This window comes from Bos indicus x Bos taurus, chromosome 29, assembly GCF_003369695.1.
Source record: "Bos indicus x Bos taurus breed Angus x Brahman F1 hybrid chromosome 29, Bos_hybrid_MaternalHap_v2.0, whole genome shotgun sequence".
NCBI classification, from domain to species: Eukaryota; Metazoa; Chordata; class Mammalia; order Artiodactyla; family Bovidae; genus Bos; species Bos indicus x Bos taurus.
Genome location: NC_040104.1, coordinates 43904249 through 43925680, shown reverse-complemented (window position 1 = coordinate 43925680; position 21432 = coordinate 43904249). Strand labels below are relative to the sequence as shown.

At 42.0% G+C, this 21432-nt stretch overlaps 1 protein-coding gene and 2 long non-coding RNA genes across 4 annotated transcripts in view; all 3 read right to left on the bottom strand.

Annotated features, from left to right (window-relative positions):
- The window catches only part of LOC113886066 (TNFAIP3-interacting protein 3-like), a 35084-nt gene extending 34580 nt beyond the window's left edge, over nt 1–504 (bottom strand). The window contains exons 1-2 of the mRNA XM_027532001.1: nt 465–504; nt 203–225 (exon numbers count right to left, since the gene is read on the bottom strand). Coding sequence (XP_027387802.1) covers nt 203–225; nt 465–504 — 63 coding nt within the window. The remainder of the gene's footprint in view (nt 1–202; nt 226–464) is intronic.
- Nucleotides 505–13012: 12508 nt separating this feature from the next.
- On the bottom strand, nt 13013–15242 carry LOC113886133. Its single transcript, XR_003509364.1, has 2 exons — nt 15129–15242; nt 13013–13844 (listed from the first exon to the last, which is right to left on the bottom strand). It is a non-coding gene; the product is annotated as an uncharacterized LOC113886133 (long non-coding RNA).
- A 279-nt stretch (nt 15243–15521) lies between these two features.
- LOC113886210 lies at nt 15522–21016 on the bottom strand. 2 transcript variants are annotated; one of them, XR_003509388.1, is made up of 3 exons: nt 20793–21016; nt 17115–17207; nt 15522–15621 (listed from the first exon to the last, which is right to left on the bottom strand). It is a non-coding gene; the product is annotated as an uncharacterized LOC113886210 (long non-coding RNA). The 2 variants fall into 2 exon arrangements; XR_003509389.1 differs by lacking the exon at nt 20793–21016 and adding an exon at nt 18319–18576.
- Nucleotides 21017–21432: the final 416 nt, after the last annotated feature.

The window sequence follows — 21432 nt, the reverse complement described above, 5'->3', positions numbered from 1 at the left end:
ACATAACCAGATATAGTTCCCAAAACGCAAATCTGCTCATGTCACTCCTTTGTTCACAGATTATAAAATGTTCATCACTGGCCTCAAAATAAAATCCAGACTCCTTAGCATGTTGCACAAAGCGTCTGTGATGTGGCCTCCAGGAAGGCCACCAGTGGCAGGGCTAAGGAGGAAGCCTGCAAGCACTGTGAATTGTGCTTACCTGAAGGATGCTCAGGAACGTTCCTGGGAGAGAGAACAGGAGTCACGTACAAAGGGAGGTGCACAGAAACCAGCAAAAATGCCTTGAGTCGAATTTGAAGGGTTGAGGAGGAAAAGCCTGAGCCCCAGTTAGAAAGCTCTGCAGCAGAACAGACGGCAGTGGTGCAGAGACACTGGGCAAGGCGAGGGTGGGGCTCTTCATTCCCTGCCGCCATCTGTCTGCCCTGGCACAGAGGGAGAGTGAGGCAGGGGATGCCCCCCACGGCCCTGTCCAGCCTCAAACTCCTGCTGGCCTTCAACCATGCTCTCCTCCTGCAGGGGAAAAGCGTGCTGAAAAATGAAGAACACTGTCTCTCACATGGCTCTGTTCACACTCGCCCCGCTCTGGAGCAGACTTGGCTTTTCCTTTTTTCCTTTTCTTTCTTCTGCCTAACAAACTATTTCTCAACCTTCAAGACATGGCAGAGATTTCAAAAGCTGAGTGTACCTTGCTACAGGCTCTGACTATTCATTGTTCCTTCTCTGTGTCTTGTTAGGACCTTGCACATTACCTAAGATATGACTTATCACATACAATAATGACTTGTTAAAGTGGCTGTGTCCACACTAGAGTGTAAGTTTCTAGTGAGGGTATGTCTTGCTCAATGTGCTAAGTGTGAGAGAGAGAGAGCAGGACTCATGAAAGGCACTCTTCTTTCTCACTGATTGAACCCAAAGAACTAAAGTAGAACTCTATATTAAATGTTTTTATTTTTCTGACTTCAGAACCTCAGGGAATGTCTCCTTCTGATTTAAAAGCTGTGCCAAAAATGTTCTTTGCCTCTACCCATAAGAGGGAGAGCTGTGTAGAAGAAAAGGAAGAGGAAGCTAACAGACTTCAAAACTCTAAAGATATGGGGTAGATTCCAACTTGTCTCTGGAGCCATATTGACGTGAAGAAAAGGTTTTAAGCTGCTTCCAGAGAACAGCCTGCTCTGGGTGAGGCTGAGTAAATAGTAAAGGGAGCTGGAGTTGGATTTAGTACTGCTTATATGACAATAATATTTCCCTTGGGATGTGAGGCTACATATCTAGAAAGATGGATTTGAGAAGAGAAAGCACCTTGAAAGACATGAATATCAAAAATCTAGGTTGATAGTTGTTTCATTGCTCTATTATCTTTCTGGGATGAGGAGAACATTTCACTGTGAAGAAGGATTCATTTTAAATAAATTCAGTTCTGCATGGCCATTAGGTCTCTACTAAGATAAAAGTTATTGTACTGAGTTGGAATTATAAAGGATAGATGCAGTCATGTTTGAATGAATGAACAAGGCAATATAGAAGAATGATTAAATGCTTTAGCTTTGGAGCCAGATAGATCTGGACTCACAACTCAAATCTTCCATTATTCTGTGTAATACATTTTGGTGCTATAATAAAAATTTTAAAACTAAGGTACATGGACGGGGGAAGGTAATTCCAGCTGAAAGTAGCAGACTACCCATCTAAAAGTGGCTTAAACCATACTGAAACAAAATGTCTCACCCAAGAGAGAAAGACATGAGAAGAGGCAGTACTAGGATTAGTGCTGTGACCCCCTGACATTAACAAGGACCATGTCTCTCTACTCTGTTGTGGGTTAAATCGCATCCTCGCAAAATGATATGCTGAGGACGCAACCCCCAGTGCCTAAGAATGTGACTTCATTTGGAAATAGGGCCTTAACAGAGGGAGTCAAGATTAAGTAGGTGGGCTCCAACACAAGATGACTAGAGTCCTCATAAAAAAAGGGAAATTTGGATATAGAAACGGACATTCACAGAGGGAAAATGTTATAAACAAACATAGAGAAAACACAGGTTGTAAACAAACACCCATCAAGACAGAGGACTAATGTATCTAAAAGGCGAGGAAAGCCAAAGGTTGCCAAGAAATCACCAGAAGTTAGGAGCAGGCAAGGAAAGATTCCTGGACAGTTTTCAGAGACAGCGTGGCCCTGCTGATACCTTGATTTCAGACTACTAACCTCTAGAATTGTGGGGCAATCGGTTTCTGTTTATTTTTTACTTTTACAATGTTGTGTTGGTTTCTGCCATACAACAACGCAAATCGGCCATAATTATATACGTATCTCCTCACTCCACCCCTCTAGATCGTCACAGAGTGCCAGACTGGGTCCCTGTGCTACCCAGCAACTTCCCACCAGTTTACACACCATCGTGCAGGGATTGGAGAAAAGAATAAGGTTGAGGATGGCAGAGCTGCAACAATGTGTATTAATTTCCTAGATGTGAGCTGCCACAAATAAGTACAGTAAACTGTGGGACTTAAAACAACAGAAACTCAAAACATAGAAGAATGAATTTGAGTTTCTGTTAAGTCCCACAGTTTACGGTACTTCGTTGTAGTAGCTCATAACTAGGAAATTAATACACGTTGTTGAAGCTCTGCCATCCTCAACCTTCTTCTTTTTGCCAATCCCTCCACATACTCACAAAACAACTGCTGCAGTTCCAGGCACTATATTCTGCCACATCCAAAAAAGGACAATTTCTCCTAGAGTGCTATTTTTTTTTTTTAGGAAAAAGAAAAAAAAAAGTTTTCTTTCCCAGGAGGAAAACTTAGCTTTAGGTCTCCAAGAAGACTTATTTTCAGGTCCCATTTATCAGGAATGGTGATATGCCCACACTCTACATGCATGAGTGGCTGAACATGATGTCCACAATGCCAAGTATCTATCATGAGAGGCAGACACTGCTTTCAAAGCAAAAAGGAGAGGAAAACAGTTGCTAGATGGGCATGGGCAGCCAATGCCATCTGCCATAGGACAGAAGAATCAGATGGGTGACGACAGCTATCAAAGTCCCAAGTTTATTCGATGTTCACACTTTCTGTATTTATGTAGACTCCATTATGAAATTTTATGTTAAAGTAACAGCTAGCAGGACTTCCCTGGTGGTCCAGTGGTCAAGAATCCCCTTCCAATGCAGGGGACATGGATTTGATCCCTGGTCTGGGAACTAAGATTCTACATGCCAAAAAACACAACAGCTAGCAAAGGTCTATTTGACCATCTACTGTGCGCCAGGGCATTATGATGGATTTTGCATGTATTTCCTAACTTTATTTTAACAAACACCTACAAAGTCAGTATAGTTATCTACTGTATGCCAGGGCATTACAATGGATTTTGCATGTATTTCCTAACTTTATTTTAGCAAACACCTACGAAGTCAGTACAGTTAATGATCCCAGTTAACAGATGAGAAATCTGAGACAGAGAACATAAGGAAATTGTCCAGTGTCACACAACTAGTAAATGAACTTAGGCAATCTGATTGGAAAAATCAATTGATAAAACCTCTGAACATCTATCCCGTGAGATAGAAAAATACGTCCCTCACTAACCAGTTTCTCTTTGGAAGCTTTATGACAAAGTTGAAAATTTTCATCAAATGAAACAAATTCCCTTGGAGATTCTCACAAACAACCTCTAATACAGTTCTGTAAATTCCTTTCTTACATATATAAAAGTCCGTATTCCTCAGAGGAAAACATTTTCAGCAAAATTCAAAAATGGAATATTTAAAAACCAAATACAAATTGTTTTCTTATCAGAGAGGTTTGGTAGTATGGGAAACTCCCTAATTTCAGAGTCTTTCAATCCTAGCTTAATCAGAAAACATATAAATTTTGATCAGTTACAAAACTTCCTCACACCTAATTTTCCTCATCTGTGAAAGGAGTAGTATAAAGACTAATTTGTGAGGCGGTTCAGGGAAGAAATGAGACAAAGTATGTAAGATATCTGGGACTATTCTGTGTTGCAGAGTAGTCACTCAATAATTAGTAGCTCTTATTACTAGTCTGGCTTCCCAGGGAACTCAGTAGTAAATAATCCACCCGCCAATGCAGAGGACGTGGGTTTGATCCCTGGGTCCAGAAGATCCCTTGGAGAAAGAAATGGCAACCCACTCCAGTAGTCTTGCCTGGGAAATCCTATGGGAGGAGCCTGGCGGGTTATAGTCCGTGGGGTCACAAAGAGTTGGACATGACTTACTGACCAAACAAGAAATGATTAGTCCACATTAGAAAAGACTGTTTCACTCATCAGGCATGGGTACTGTCTTTGAAATTAGCATCATCTGAAGAATTTTTTTTTAATCTACATAATTTAAGCAACGGTGAATCAAACTGAAAAAAAGGAAAAAAAAAACAAAAACAAAAAAAATCCAGGGACTTACCCGGTGATCCAGTGGTTAAGACTCCATGCTTTCACTGCAGGAGGCACGCGTTCATCCTCAGTCTGGGAAAGAAGATCTCACATGCTGCACGGCACGATCAAAAACAAACAAAAATCCAAAAACTGCATTTGCTTTTGCACTGGAACAGCCCCAAGGAAGTATCGTCAGACCTAAGTGCCATATTTCAAGGTAACCAAAGTTAGTGCTTTTTGATATAGCTTTACAGTAATTAATGTTGTCCTGTGGCAATAGCCTATGAAAAGTGGCAAGAACTGATCGATTTAGACTTGTATTTTGCAGTATGAAAACATTGGGAGGTATGAAATAGTATTGGAGTTCCTGTTAAAAGTCCCTCTATGGCTTTGGTCATTTGGTCACTTGAAATTCTGAATGTGTCTTAGAAGTATGGTTCTTTTTAAATACAAATTTATTTCTTCTAAATGCATTTAGCATTGACTTCTGTGCAAGATTAATATTTGACTTGGCAACTATAGTTTGTTCATTTGGGAGTTGAGTAGTGCCTAATTCAGAGGATTTTTGTGAGGATTAAATGCATTTATACATACAAATTGCTTAAAATAGTGTCTGACACACAGTGACCGTTCCATTCAGTTCAGTTCAGTCACTCAGTCGTGTCCAATTCTTTGCGACCCCATGGACCACAGCACGCCAGGCCTCCCTGTCCATCACCAACTCCCGGAATTTACTCAAACTCATGTCCATCGAGTCATCCCCTTCTCCTCTCACCTTCAATCTTTCCCAAGATCAGGGCCTTTTCAAATGAGTCAGTTCTTCACATCAGGTGGCCAAAGTATCGGAGTTTCAGCTTTAGCATCGGTCCTTCCGGTGAATATTCTGGACTGATTTCCTTTAGGATGGACATATTGGATCTCCTATACATACTACTGGAAAAACCATAGCTTTGACTAGACCATTCCATAAGAATTTGTTATTATCATTGTTACTATTATCTTTGTCATCATTATTAATATTCTATTGAGAAATGAAATCATTTTCATTAGAAAATGATTAGAAATAAGAAGCCCATAGTGTTTTCTTTAGAGCGGTCTATGTGAATTACTTCATGATTATAATTTAAATGTACATGAGGAATTATTATCAGCACATATTAAGAAAGGCATAAAACATGAAAAAAGTCTGGATTATTCTGCCCAAGATAGATGGGCAGGATAAAAGAAAAGACATATTGCTTTTTCTCTTTCATTCCATTTTTTAAAATTTATGATTATATCCCAAATCTTCTTGAGGCCAAAGAAAAAATTATCACATTGGGGAGAGAGGAGAAGAGGGTGAGATTCATGGAAAGAGTAACATGGAAATCTACATTACCGTATGTAAAATGGACAGCCAAGGAGAATTTTCTGTATGGCTCAGGAAACTCAAACAGGGGCTCTGTATAAACCTAGAGGGGTAGGGTAGGGAGGGACATGGGCTGCTAAGTCGCTCCAGTTGTGTCCGACTCTGTGCGACCCCAGAGATGGCAGCCCACCAGGCTCCCCCATTCCTGGGACTCTCCAGGTAAGAACACTGCAGTGGGTTGCCATCTCCTTTCTGATGCATGAAAGTGAAAAGTGAAAGTGAAGTCGCTAAGTCGTGTCTGACTCTTAGCGACCCCATGGACTGCAGCTTATCAGGCTCCTCTGTCCATGGGATTTTCCAGGCAAGAGTACTGGAGTGGGGTGCCATTGCCTTCTCTGAGGGACATGGGAGGGAGGTTCAAAAGAGATGGAATATATGTATACCCATGGCTGATTCATGTTGAGGTTTGACAGAAAGCAACAAAATTCTGTAAAGCAATTATCCTTCAATAAAAAAAATTAATTAAAAACAAACAAACAAAAAAAAGTATTACATGATAAAATGTTAGGGATTTTGGATAACTTAAAGACATGAAACATATCTCATATTTAGATATATAGATATTCTTTACTATTCTCTCTGTGGTCAGGGGAACTTCCTAGAGGGTTGTAATTAGTTGGACATGAGACCATGGAACATGAGACCAATTTAGAAAAATTGTTTTCTGTCTCCCAATTTAGAAAAATTCATGAGGAAATGAATTATCCTGATCTTTTTTTATGAAATGGGAAGTGGAAAAGTAAGTGAACAAATTAATAGTTTGATAAATTATTCTACCACACACATGCTCCTTACCAAAAAAGAAAAAAATCTGGTCACTTCAGCACTGTATACAATGCCCCTGATTTTTTAAATCATGTCCTGTTGTTCTTCATTGAGGCTACTTGCAAGTGTACAAAGTGAACTGCTTTTCTTTTTTAAAACTTTGCAATCTTTCTAATAGACTTCCCTTCCAGATGTTTCAGATGCTGTGTCATGACTGTTTTTCTCTCTGAACTTCTTGAAATTTGCTTCTTGAAGCAAACTTCAGACTGTGCTCGGTCTTTCTTTCTCCAGCTATGAGATCAACTAGCAAACACGACAGCTTCTACCCCAAGGCCAATCTCTTTCCTTTCCCTTCATGGTGAGGCCCCAAATATCAGTTCCCTGAGACATTTTATCTTCTTCTCCAGATGAAATTATCTAAAAGACAGTAAAGAATTTGTCAGAAACTCTTCTTTGAGCCAAAGGAGCGTTTTGACAAATGTTACGTGAGGCTCCGTGTGTTTTCCTGGTCAGGGTGTGTTGTTCTTTTCTGCAGCTGGCTCCTCATGCTTACAGTGGACAGCCACTGTGACACCACCGTTCTTTCTCTCCTTCCGTCATCATGCAGATACACTCTAAAGTCTAATGTGCAGATTTCCGCATTGTATACACTCTTGATACACAGAGCTCCAAATCCCAGGTTAAAAGAAGCATTTAAAAAAAATAACACTCACACTTAAATCACCATATTCCAATCTTGAGCTTTAACTCAGCGAATCTCAATAATCCTTATAAGATTAGTATTATCTGAGGTAATAATCTTAATTTCATAATTTAATATACATGTATACCTGGTCTTATCTTGTTTACCACTTTTTTTTTAAGAATTGAGAGATACTTGATATTTTTTCCTTTCTTCACTTTATCTCAATGTATTTTCACTCACTGACTCCCTGGTTTGGCGCTATTTAATTGACAGATAAACTAATAGGCCATGAATTCTCAAAGCCCACAGTACATAACAGGCACCTGTAGGATGAATTTAGAGTTGCAGATTCAATGATATCCAACCCCCCTTTCACAATGGAATCCATAGATTTATAGTAGGGCCCATGAATTGGTATTCTAGGCAATAATTTTGACACAGACTACCCTTTGAGAGGTCCATCTAGTCAAGGCTATGGTTTTTCTAGTGGTCATGTACGGATGTGAAAGTTGGACTGTGAAGAAAGCTGAGTGCCAAAGAATTGATGCTTTTGAACTGTGGTGTTGGAGAAGACTCTTGAGAGTCCCTTGGACTGCAAGGAGATCCTACCAGTCCATTCTAAAGGAGATCAGCCCTGGGATTTCTTTGGAAGGACTGATGCTAAAGCTGAAACTCCAGTACTTTGGCCACCTCATGCGAAGAGTTGACTCATTGGAAAAGACTCTGATGCTGGGAGGGATTGGGGGCAGGAGGAGAAGGGGACGACAGAGGATGAGATGGCTGGATGGCATCACCGACTCAATGGATAAGAGTTTGAGTGAACTCCGGGAGTTGGTGATGGACAGGGAGGCCTGGCATGCTGCAATTCTTGGGGTCACACAGAGTCAGACACGACTGAGCGACTGAACTGAATTGAACCCTTTGAGAAGTACTATTCCAGACCAAAAAAAAAAAAAAGTTCCTCCTTTACTGAGACAGGCTACATTATCCAAGAGCCTATTATTCCAACATCTTAAGCTATTGTCCAGAAATTCCAATGATTGCCAATACCATCTGTGTAGCCAAATGTTTGACTTCAAGACAGTTTTTCTCTTCTAAAATCTTATGGATAGAAAAATATGTTGAAAATACCACTTAGCATCCATAGCCCCTTTCCCTCCTTTCACTTCCTACCCAACATTTCAGAAAGAATCCTGTTTTCAAATGTCTTTAATCCTGAGATGAGTCAGCAAGAGTGGGAAATGGTTAACCATCTTGATAAAGTTATTCTTCCCTTATAGGATATATGCTTTGGAAAAACAACACATCTCCTAAATTATGAGGATATTTACATTCATCTGCATCTAAATGAATCAGTAGAAAGTTATCAACAGCCATGCCAACTTTTCCATGCCTCCTGTGATCAATGTCAAGCTTTCCTGTTCCCAACAGTGCTTGAAAATCATACTTACTGGATCATGTCTTTTCCAAAAGATCTGAAATCTCTAAGTCAGTGGTACCAAACCAAGTGCAGTTTGGACCCAGGGTACATTGGCGATATCTGGAGACATTTGTAATTATTACGAACAGAGCTGGGATGCTACTAGCACCTGATACGTGGAGGCCAGGATGTTGCTAAATACTTGACAATGCACAAAGAATAAATATAAGTTGCACTGATACTGTGAAACTCTGCTATACAAAACAAGCCTCACACTTGCCATGAATACACAATAACTATCATATGCTCTTTAAAAATTTTTATTATTAAGTGTATATATCCCATTAGACCAGAGTCGGACACGACTGAGTGACTTGACCTTCACTTTTCACTTTCGTGCATTGGAGAAGGCAATGGCAACCCACTCCAGTGTTCTTGCCTGGAGAATCCCAGGGACGGGGGAGCCTGGTGGGCTGCCGTGTATGGGGTCACACAGAGTCAGACACAACTGAAGCGACTTAGCAGCAGCAGATCAGTATTATAGCTTCTCAAATTTTGTTCTTACATCAACTGAAAAAAAAAAAATTCACAACCTAATTATGTTTTACTCAATGGACTCACTGAGGACGGAAGCCCAGAAGACAGCCTTTGAGGGGCTGCTCCAAAGAGGTAAGGGAGGAGCCAGGATATACAAGAGTTCAAACAAACAAAAAGTCACATAGTTGAACATCAAAGATTGCTGCTAATTAATGAAAACCAGACATCTCAAATTAATGAACTTAGTACTTTTCTATATACAGGAAGATGCAAGAGTCTGGGCTCCTTGAAATCATTTCTTTGATCTGCACCCTAGCTTCCTGGGGCCAGTATCCTGGCTCCTTCCTCCCCAGTCCCCTGGGCTGCACAGTGCGGGAATGGCGGCAGTGACTGATGTCTTGATGGCCTGCACATCCTTGTTTACTCATGTGGCAGGCAGCGTTTTTTAAACTACGCTCCAACTCAGCTTTTGGCTTTCTGATAGAATCTTTAATTCCACACATACTTCTTTTTTTTTTACTTTTCTGTATTAGAAACAGTATCATGGACATTTGTGTTTCTGTAGTTTGGCAACTCTTCCTTTGGAAGAACAGTATCTCACCCGCTCTGTTTCTGTGATTTTTAGTGAATCTGCTGTTCATGAGTTCCCTTCTCTCCTGAACACACGGTGACCAGGGGGCCCAAAGCTAGGCCAATCTGTCTTCTCTGTTGGGAATGACACACTTATGCGCTCGTGTGAAGGCACACAAGAGCACGAGACAGTTGTAAGGGCTTCATCCAGCGGCAGCGCTCATCAGTCACGCGCTGCTGGTGCTACAAGCTGCACCGATTCCTCTCACTGGGAACTCTGCAGAATCTGCCCACTAACTGTTCTCCTCATTTAAAATCTTTAGAGACCTATGCCTGCAAATAGCCAAGGAACCTACAGCGAAATGGAGCCAGACCCTGTGGTTCTTCCCCCACCATGTCATCAGTCTGCCTTTTGTCTGTAGAAAAACATGAGCCAAAGAATACATTTAATCCGAGAAGTGAGAACATGCAGAAGCCAAGAAAAGCAGTCAAACAAGAAAAAAACAATAACAGTTTGGTCATTAAGAAAAGTCAAGGGCTTTCAGTACCCCTTCCAGGATCATAGATAATATTCTGAGCTATATTTCTGAGCTGTTTTGTAGATACTGAAACCCTCACCAAGTGGAAGAAATTAACTACATGATGACCAGACCATAATATAAGCTGCAACAATTCTGAGAACAGGCCTCAAAGAAATGGAAACAAACCAGTCCTGGACTTGAAGATTAACTGTACTAAAAACAACTAAGATGATGCTGGTCAGACTGCTGCTTGAGCAATTTCAAGTCACTATCAGAGCTGACTGTGCTGTCTCTGCATGTAGCCCCCTCCCTCCACCTATACACCCTAAAATCCCATTTAAAAGCTCTTGCCCGCTGCTTGTTGGGAGGAGGAACACCGCCTTTGGACAGGCATCTGCCCCTTTATTGATTTTAGAGCTAGGAGCAGCCAGACCCCACTGTCAGCAACAACAGGATACACTTTTCTTTATCACTGATGTGCTGATACAAAGAAGAAATATTCTCCCAGTTGCTTCACCTCCTCTTTTGGAAAGAAATCGACTTGAATTAGTTCACAGTTAGAGCTTACCTCTGGTAAGGAGAAAAACTTAGTATTCATCCCTCAAAGCTCTGAAGTCTTAGCCTCATCGTCCACCCAGGGGAGTATTTCAGAGGAGCTGCTCAAAGGCGGTCTGCCTTCCAAGACCATCAGCAACACCTGCGGCTTGTTGGAAATGCAAATCAGGCGTCGATCTGGGCTGCAGTGGCTCGGATTTAGTAGGTCTGGGATGGGGCCCAAGAATTTGCTTTTCTAACAAGTTCCATGGTGATGCTACCATTCTCAGACCACATTAGAGCAGAACAGGGAGACCCTGTCACTTTTTTCTGCTTTTAACCTTTATCTTACCTGACATAAAGCTCAGCTGCTTTCAGTTGCAAATAACAGAAACTGGCTTAAATAACAAAGGGAATTTATTTCCTCATGCAGATTGAGTTTAGAGGTTTGAGGGCTTCAGCTGTAGCCCAATTATGTTGCCAGCTATCTGCTTCTTTCCAAGTAAATGACCTCTTTTTGAATATAACTGAAAATTCTAGAGCTGCCAGGTGTGAACATACTTACCAACTAATCACCACTCCTCAGATTTATCTTTAATCTGTGCATTTTTAGCACATTTTAGGGGCTTAATAAAAAGTAAATGTTAATCTCTGTCATTCCTCCTCCTTTGAGGATGTCTGTTAATAATTTCAGGGCTTCCCTGAGGTTTCTTTCAGTGGTAAAGCCTGCCAATGTAGGAAAGGCAGGCTCAATCCCTGAGTCAAAAAGATGTCCTGAAGAAGTAAATGGATACCCACTCCAGTATTCTTGCCTGGAGAACCCCATGGACAGAGGAGCTTCTCAGTCTATAGTCCACAGGGTTGCAAAAGAATCCGACATGACTTAGAGACATAATAACAACAACGTCTGTTATTTCTACCCAAAACAATTTCTTTTTTCCATTTCCACATCCTTTTGCCATACCGGAGGAGCTCCCATGTGCTAGGTAGAGAGTGGAGAACAGACATGGTTCTTCTTTGAAGAGCATTACTGTCCAGCTCAGAATAAGTTTTCTTCGTGTGTATGTGTTAGTTGCTTAGTCGTGTCCATCCCTTTGCAACCCCATGGACTGTAGCCCACCAGGCTCCTCTGTCCGTGGAATTCTCCAGGCAAGAATACTGAAGTGGGTTACCGTTCCCTTCTCCAGGGGATCTTCCCATCCCAGGGATTGAACCCCGGTCTCCTGAATTCAGTCTGATTCTTCACCATCTGTGCTATCAGTGAAGACCAAGTTTTCTTTACCTACTCCCCAAACCAACTTAGGGATCCTTGCTTCTCCAGTCTTTCCTCTTACACACTGTATCACATTATACTGGGTATATATAATAAATGCTGTGTATATAGAAAAATATGAATAAATATAAAGAAGGCTCAATGACATAGAATTGTTACCTGAATGTTGGGTTTGCCTTTTGGTGGTATTGCCAAAAGACAGAAAAGCCAAATTGCAGAAGGTCTTTTTTACTCACTGCAAGTGAGGCGAACACTAGGGATCTTTCCCAGAGCAGTGTTTTCTCTGAACAGCAAAAGTGGGAAAGTTTAAGCTATTGGTACATGCATATTCATGAAGGGGCCTGGATGGTAGGCAGAGTCCAAGCTTCAGTTGATTGAAGTCAAGAGGGTCAGAAAAGGTCAACATTCCTTTCGATTCCAGTTGATCTAGTTGTTGGCATTTCGATTCTGCAAAATGGCTCAAGACCGTGCTTTAGGCTAGTCTTTACCATCAAAAGAGAACTGAGAGTCTTTGTGACAGATCTAATATTTTTGCTCTTGTTATTTCTCTTGCCCGTTAACAGTCCGTTGTTTATGCATTCTTTTGTTCCCTTAAGACCGTTTATCACTGAGACCTGTTCAAGACCAAGCATTATGGCCAGGCTGAGACCACCAAGGGCTTGGGCCCAAAACAGCTTCCCTTATGTCAAGAAAGCCATGCCTGGTTCTCTTTCTCCAGGGACGACCCCTGCCCCACAAATCTACTTACAGAAAGAGGTAAGTGGAGGAAAATGACAATGTGGCCATAAAGGTTTTTGTAACTTAGATCAGGATTTGTTCAGCTGATACTTAGTAGACACTCTCATTTTCAACTAAGAAACACACAAGGGTGATAAAGATTGGGAAAACATAAAAATCCCATAAAAGAAATCATACTATATTTTATTAAATCAAAATCTTAAAATATCTCACAGTTACTTGAGAAATCAATAATGTTGCAAAGTATTCTTTTTTTAATAATACTCTTCTGCCTTGGGATAGTTGACTATATTAACTGTTATTTCTCCATGTAAGCAAAAAGAAAACAGAAAGCCATAAGGTCCTGCATTGGACACGTCTTCAGTTGAATATAAATCCTCGGAAGAGCACAGAGCTGATTTATAACTCCCGCTTTCCTGGCTGTCTTTTCTTCTTCCATCCAGCCTGGTAAAGCCCCGTCAAAGAAAACGAGTGACTGGAACCCTGTGTTGATTCCGTGTCTACTTTATCTGGAGGCCTTCATGTTCTTCTCTTGTGCGCGTCCAACAGTCAGCTCTCAAGGTAAAGGAGAGTGTGAGAACACACGGCTGAGCAAATGGGAAATAAAACTAGGGAAGTTTTTGGAGAAAGGGCAGAAAAGGAGAAGCTGTCTCCCGCCCCCACCGCACCTTGCCTTTAGATTTCCCCTTTCTGTCCTCCTCTCCTCTCAACTCATCAACTCAGGCGCTGGCGTAGATGAGTGGTAATGGCTGCATTGTAACACGTTGCTGTTAATGGTAATGATGGAGAGTGTGTCTGGTGACTTGGACAAGGGCCAAGAAATTGCCAAGACCGTACACTGAGAAACAAGGCCCGTCCTTCTGCTGTCTGGGTCACTCACGCTGCGCAGATGGGCAAACCACACGTAACTCAAAGCGGTGAGACACCTGCTGGGCTATTTATCAGGAGAGGCTCAGAGTTGTGTGCAACCAGAAGTTCTCCCAATGTGGGGTTCCTAAGAAAACAGGGCACACAATAACAAATTAAAATTGTGTAACCAAGTGTTTAGAAAATGGCAAAAGAAACCCGGAAAATGACACATGTAGAAGTAATGACAGATACTACAGCCATCACAAAACCTAGAAAAATAGCATAATATTCTTATTAATAGACTGTCTCTTCCACCATGATGATGCTTTTTTCCCTCCATACGTATGTCCTATTACTGGTGCCTTATATGGAGCACTTTTATATAGCAAATAACTCTGGTCCTCTAGGTTCTGGAGCTTAAAAAGGCAATAAGCAACTCATGTGGTTAAAATGTATTAGGACTGTGCATTTAACAAGGCATATCAACATGTTAATAGTGCACCTAGGGAACTTTCCTAGTGGTTCAGTGGTGAAGAATCTGCCTTGCAATGCAGGAGACTTGGGTTCAGTCCAGGTAGGGGAAGTAAGGTCCCACATACCTCAGAGGAACTAAGCCTGTGTGTTGCAACCACTGAGTCCACGTGCCACAACTAGAGAGTCCACACACCACAATGAAAGATCCTGCCTGATGCAACGAGGACCTGAGGCAGTCAAATAAATAATAGAAAATAAATAAAAATTTAAAAATAAAATTCATTATGGAAGAAAAAAAATAATGTTCCTAGAAGATGACTTGGAAGTGGCCTGCTACAGACTGGATGTTTATGTCTCCCCAAGTTCATATGTTAAATTCTAGCTCCCAATATAATGGTGTTAGGATGTGGCGCCTTTGGAAGATCACTGGGTCGTCAGGGGAGAGCCTGCAGGAATGGAATCCGTAACATTATAAAAGAGACCCCAGAGAGTCTCCTTCCCCCTGCCGCAGGTAGAAACACTGTGAAAAGACAACTGTGAACCAGGAGGCAGGCTTTAGCAGACATCAGACCTGCTGGCACCTTAGGCTCAGGCTGTTGAGCATCCAGAGCTAGGAGGAATTTCTATTATTTATAAGCCACCCAGTCGACGGTATTTTGTCACAGCAGCCTGAACAGGCTAAGACAGGGCCCAAGCAGGTAAATCCATCTCCTGTGCTAAGTGTACTCGGCTAGGAACTTGACAGTTAAAATTCAGCGATGATGTTGAGATCCTACACTAGCAAAACTGGAGACATTTATGAGGAACATGGCAATGTGGAACGGATTCTTGGTACTTACCTACTTTCATCTTAGAATTCTGATCTTTCTGAATGAATTGCATATTCAAAAAAAAGTGAATCATTTTAAAGTGAAAATTACAAAAAGAAACCTATAAGACATAATTCTAGTCTTACCTTTGATTTTTTTTGTTGTTCAGTTGCTCAGTCATGTCCAATTCTTGGTGACCCCATGGATTCCTGCACGCCAGGCTTCCCTGTCCTTCACTATCTCCTAGAGTTTCCTCAAACTCATATCCATTGAGTCGATGGTCCCATCCAACCATCTCATCCTCTGTCACCCTCTTCTCCCCTGCCCTCAATCTTTCCCAGCATCAGGGTCTTTTCCAATGAGTCAGCTCTTCGCATGAGGTGGCCAAAGTGCTGGAACTTCAGCTTCAGCATCAGTCCTTCCAATGAATATTCAGGGTTGATTTCCTTAAGGATGCACTGGTTTGATCTCCTTGCTGTCCAAGGGACTCTCAAGAGTCTTTTCTAACAACACAGTTCAAAAGCATCAGCCTTCTTTAGCACTCAGCCTTCTTTATGGTCCAGTTCTGACATCTGTACATGACTACTGGAAAAACCATAGCTTTGACTTGATAAGGTTGATAAGCTTCTTCAAATTATGCTGGAAGGTGGAAGAAAAGGAAAAAAAAAAAAAAAAACCTGAAATGTTTGATAACTATCAGGAATCTAACAGGGACCTCAACTACAGTTTCTGTGAAAATACCAAGGCATCTCAACTCATGCTTAGTTCTGAGCTGAAGGAAAGAGGTGAGAACAAGCAGGATAGAAAGGTGGTCAAGAGGGGCCACTGTGGCCTCAGGAGACCAGTCCATTCACAAAAGTCCATTGATAAGGCCTTGTTTAGAGGGAGAGTAAAGACCCAGGCACGCCCCCTGGTGCCAAGCAGGAGCTCTGCAACTGGAAGGTCACGGGAGGCCCAGCTGAATCAGCAGGACCAAGGAAACTGGAGGAGGAGTCTGCCTCCCAGAAGACTCTTAACATGCCCTGGCTTGCCCCCTGGGCAAGAATAAGTGGCCCACCAAAGACAGATTCTGTACTCAACAGGAGATAGCCTTCAGACATGGATGTGTGACAGGCTTCCTCAACACTCTAGTATGAGCTCCTGATCCACATAAACAAAACAATTGTCCTTTTAAGCCACTACCTGTAGAACAGTTTCTTACACAGCATAGTAAACGGAACACTCTTCTCCGTTGATTTATTTCTAAATCGAGGCACTAGGTGGGCCCTTTGAACATAAATGATTTTTAACATGTTTTTAGGTGAGTACATTGAGAAGCAGTATAACCCTCAAAGACCAGCAGATGCTCTATCTTCAGAAAGGAGAATGAATCCCAGAGGTGTCACTTGTGGTAAAGAAGCCCCCTGCCAATGCAGGAGATGTAAGAGACACAGGTTCCATCCCTGGGTTGGGAAGATCCCCTGGAGGAGGGCATGGCAACCCACTCCAGTATTCTTGCCTGGAGAATCCTGTGGAAGGAGGAGCCTGGCGGGCTGCAGCCCCTAGGGGCGCACAGACCTGCTGTGTACCAGTGCATTTCAAGAACGCCAAACTCCCACCACCGCCTCTGCAGCCTGGCTGTGTTCTACTCTCTTTCTTTCTTTTGTGCACACTCTTCCTTTCACCAGGGGTATCTCCCCTGAATCTCACTCCTTCCATCATATTCCTCCCCTCCATCATCACCTTCTTCCTTATCCAACTCCCTACAGTATAAATGAGCCTCTTCTGACTGCACAGCCCCCTGCTTCTGCATTGTGAATGAGCATCACATTACACAGTAACTGCCTTTTTTCGTGTTTCTCTCGTATGATTATGAAATCATGAAAGACTTCCAATTCAAAATGAAACCGGATGATACGAAATGGAAAATCTTATACACGTGCCCTCAGAAGAATGGAATTTAAGAAGTGAGACTGATTTCTATACATGCCTGCTGTACTAAAAACTAAGACTTACCTCCAGACCAATGAATATTTGCTAAGAATCTCTCCCATCCTCAAACTGGTGAACTTCCTGCCTGGACTCTCGCTGGACTTCTCCTTCTTCCCACTTTCCCCCATAAATTCAGCCTTCCCCGATCCCCATGGACTCACCTGTAACTTGCTACAGCACGTTTTCTGTTTTGTTTTTTTTTTTAACTTTATCTTCCTTATTGCAAGTGGATTCAGGTCTCCTGGCTAGATATTCTGCAGAAAAGTCCAATTATAATTAGCACATGTTTTCTGAATTGCAATTCATCTGCTATTTCCAAACAAACTCAATTTCTGGTAATTGGAACTTGTTCCAGTTTACTTCTTTATTTAGACTGACAAAATACCAAAGGTGTGGAAAAATTCTTGGTCAATTTTACTTCTAAAGCTCTAATATGCACATATATTTTGGTGTATAGTAAGTGCTCATTATTTTCTCATTAAAAGGATAAATGAACTGTAACATGCCCTTTATGCAGGATTCAGTTAAGGGACTCTTTAACCCAATTTAGTTTTTCTTAGTATGTGCTGGCCAAATGGACCTGAATCTTCATTCTATTCTCAGAGAAGAGCAGGACCCATTCTATAAACCAATATGAAGATTTCAGCTGATAAAAGCCACTGGGTATATTGATCTGGTCATATAAAGCCACTGGTCATATTGATTTGGCCCCTTATATCCTATAATTCTCCAATATAAATGGAAACTCTACATTCTATTGGAGCTCACCCTTCATTATCCCTGGGAGGGACTGGTTCTAGGACCTCTACTGATAACAAAATTCACGGATGCTTAAGGCCCTTATATAAAATAGCATAGTACCATGAAGACAGCTCTCCAAATCTGTGGATGCAAAACTTGCAGATAGGTGACCACCTGGACAACTTGAGAAAGATCTGAGCTCTCTCTCCTTTGTGTAGCTCTTAGATTAAGCCTGGGCCAGTATGGGCCACGCCCCTGCCCTGGTACCATAATTTAGATCTTTTGGTAGCTGTGGTGAAGGGAAAGTTCTAGCCCTGCAAAGGCAATGAAATCACCAAGCTGACCTTGCAGGAGGCCAGGGAAGGGAGTTCAGTGGCCTGAGGTAGGGTGAAATATCACCTGGCCGAATACTATTTCTGCCACATACCTCCTGTGAAATGTGGGAAAATAGTAATAACAACACCACAAAAGTATCTTTGACATTAATGAGCTGATGAATGGTAAAATGTTAATCCCCTTACAAATGTCAATTATTCTTGCAAGCAAAAGGTAGGTAAAACATAATAAAATCTTAGCAAAAGATGGAGTACTATCTCTACCAATACAGGAAATAAATGACTCTACCGTTTCCCAGCGGTCATGGGCAAGTCACATGATCTCTTTGTTCAGATATGAGATGGAGTCAAAAGTTGCATTTACCTGCAATGTTAATACATGTAAAATGCTTAACCTAGCACCTGACATAGACTAAATTCTCATCATAAATTAACAAAACACAATGTATACCCTTAAATGCACTTGGAAGTTTAAGCGAGGGAAACCTTACATATATATGGTTGTTTTTATTTAGTTGCTAAGTCATGTCCAATTCTTTTGCACCCTTTGGACTGTAGCCTGCCAGGCTCTTCTGTCCATAGGATTTCCCAGGTAAGAATACTGGAGTGGGTTGCCATTTCCTTCTCCAGGGGATTTTCCCAACCCAACCCAGGGATCAAACCCTGTCTCCTGAATTGACAGGCAGATGCTTTTCCACTGAGCCACCATGGAAGCCATGTATATACATATAGTTTGTTTCATTTAGTTTTGGGTTTGGAAGAATTAGAGGAGGCTTCACAATGTATGTTGTCTATGCTTTGAAATATAGGTATCATTTTGACATAGAGAAGGGTCTCAGAATCTGCCTCTAACGCAGAGAAGGCCAGCTAGCTGTCTTTCTCAAAAAGTTGACATAGAGAAGGGTCTCAGAATCTGCCTCTAACGCAGAGAAGGAAAGAGGTATATTTTGCCAGCTAGCTGTCTTTCTCAAAAAGTTAGATGACATTCTTTCACTGTATAATATGGTAGGGAAATGATAATGCAGGGAGGTGGGGAAGTGGAAGTAATCTTAGGATCTCAAGTCTGTCTAGCCCTTAGCATTTCACAACAGGGGACCCTCAGAGGCAATGTAGAAACTGGACCTAGAGCCGTTGTTCTGGGGGAATTTCAAATAGAGGATCAAAATGCAACGTTAAAATTGGTCAGTGTATCATCCGTTCTGCTCTGAGTACTTGGAAATATGATAATTAACTTTTTCTAAGGGTTAGACAGACAGACACATAACACACACACAGAATTTTTACCCGCTCATCAAGGTAGGAATCCCATTCAGATTTTCTTACTCCACCCACACAGCCTCCCTCAGGCAATTTCAGCCCCTCCCAGAACAAGACCTAGCTTATAGAAGTGCAGTCCAAACAAATACTTTAAAAAAAGAAAAGGCAAGAGAAATGTTATTGTATGTCCCTGTGGGCCTAACCAGAATTAAAACAGCAGATAATTCTTTTGCCTGTGAATTAGAATGCAATAGGAAAAGGGAAAAGAAAGCCAGAAAAGGAACTTGCTGGCTTCTCTGAGCCATTTTGGAGGGCAGGACTCCAGGGCAGCAGAGATCAAGGTAGATGCTCTTGCCCTGCTAACCCGTGAGCTTTAGGACTTACTGGCTAGAAGAAGCTGTGGGTGAGGCGTTTGCTAGACAAGATTTCTCAGAAAAGTGATTCCTCAAGCCTTCAGGTTCTTGGAGGTCACATGAGAGGTCGTTTCCTGGTATCCAATCTGAGGACACCTGCCACCCCACCCCCACCACCCACTGCCACCTCACTATATTTCCTCTGCTCTGGACCTTTATTGCCAAAGAAAGAATTTTCACTCTCATTAAAAGAAATCAACACACAAAGACAGCACCCTCCCAAACACCAAGTTTACTTTAATACAGGGCTAGAGGGGGACACATCCCTTTGAAAGTCAGAACAGACCTCACTGGAAAAAAGTATTCCTCTGAGTTCTACCTCTGGCTTTCTGTGCTGGTTCAGTTTAAATCCTCTGTTATCCTGTTGTAGAAAGCTCACTCTTACAAGTTTCTCTAATTTTCTGCAAAGCTGCAAATAATTGTTATTTTAAGTCCTCCTGGTCCACGGAATCTAAATATACAAATGAAAAGACCGTTAGGGATTACCTGAGGTTGTTCAGCCCCTTCTGATATGACCAGAGGCTTGACTTCCCCAAGCAGCTGAGCTCAGAGAGACCCTCAGAGAAAGATGCTGTGACCCTCTCTGGGCTGACGTCAGGGCTCCAGACCTCCAAACCCAACTCTTTGCACTCTATGATAAAGCCTTCTTGTGTTCCTGACTCCTTGTATTAAGGCTTCTCTTGTGCCTGCCTACATCCAGCCAGAGGGCTGAGAGCATCTAAAACTTATCTTGGATTTCAATATCAATATTCACTTTTTCATGAAAGAAGATTTGTGCCTTACTTGGAGGATTTTAGACACTTCCCATGAATGTGATTAGAAAGAGGGGTTTAAGAAAAAGCCTCAAAATTTCATTAGGAAAGCATTTACTCACTTGGTGCAAACATAAAGCAGAACGTGGATGAGATTGAGAAATGAAGTATTTGTTATCAGATCAATAAGCAAGGAGGTCACAGTCATCAGGGATTCCCGTCCTCCAGGGCGCTCAGGAAGGAGAAGAATACCTGCACAGATCTGGCAGCTGCAAGGCTGCAGCCACTCCCTGCAGGGCGTCCTGAAGGACTCAGGATGTGAAAAATCACTGGATACTCACCCCAGCTGAGATGATGAAAGCAATGATTTCAGGGAGCAGACTCCTGCATCTTCTCACACATAAAAAAGTGCTAAACTCCTTAACTTGAGATATCTAGGTTTCTTTAATTCACAACAGTCTCTTGATGTTCAGGCTACCAGTCCTTTGTTACTAACTTCTGGCTCAGACGGTAAAGCGTTTGCCTACAATGCGGGAGACTTGGGTTCGATCCCTGGGTCAGGAAGATACCCTGGAGGAGGAAATGGCAACCCACTCCAGTACTCTTGCCTGGAAAATCGCATGGATGGAGAATCCTGTTAGGCTACAGTCCATGGGGGCACAAAGAGTCAGACACCACTTCACTTCACTTCTTTTATATAACCTGACCCCTTACTTCCCACCTGCCGTTCCTCGGAGCAATTCTCTCGGGATTACTTGAGATGCTGTCTGTTGGCCTTGAAGTCCTAAAAATTCCTACCAAATAAAACATAACTCTCAGTTTTTTAGGTTGTGATTATTTTTTAAGTCAACAAAGTAAAAACATGAGCCAAAGAAGAGCTCAGGAATTTATTCCTCCCTGTGCTCATGTCCCTCCTTAGCACGGACAGCCAGGCTGCTCCTAACCGCTAGCAAACTCGTGCTGGCACCCTGCTGGCATGAC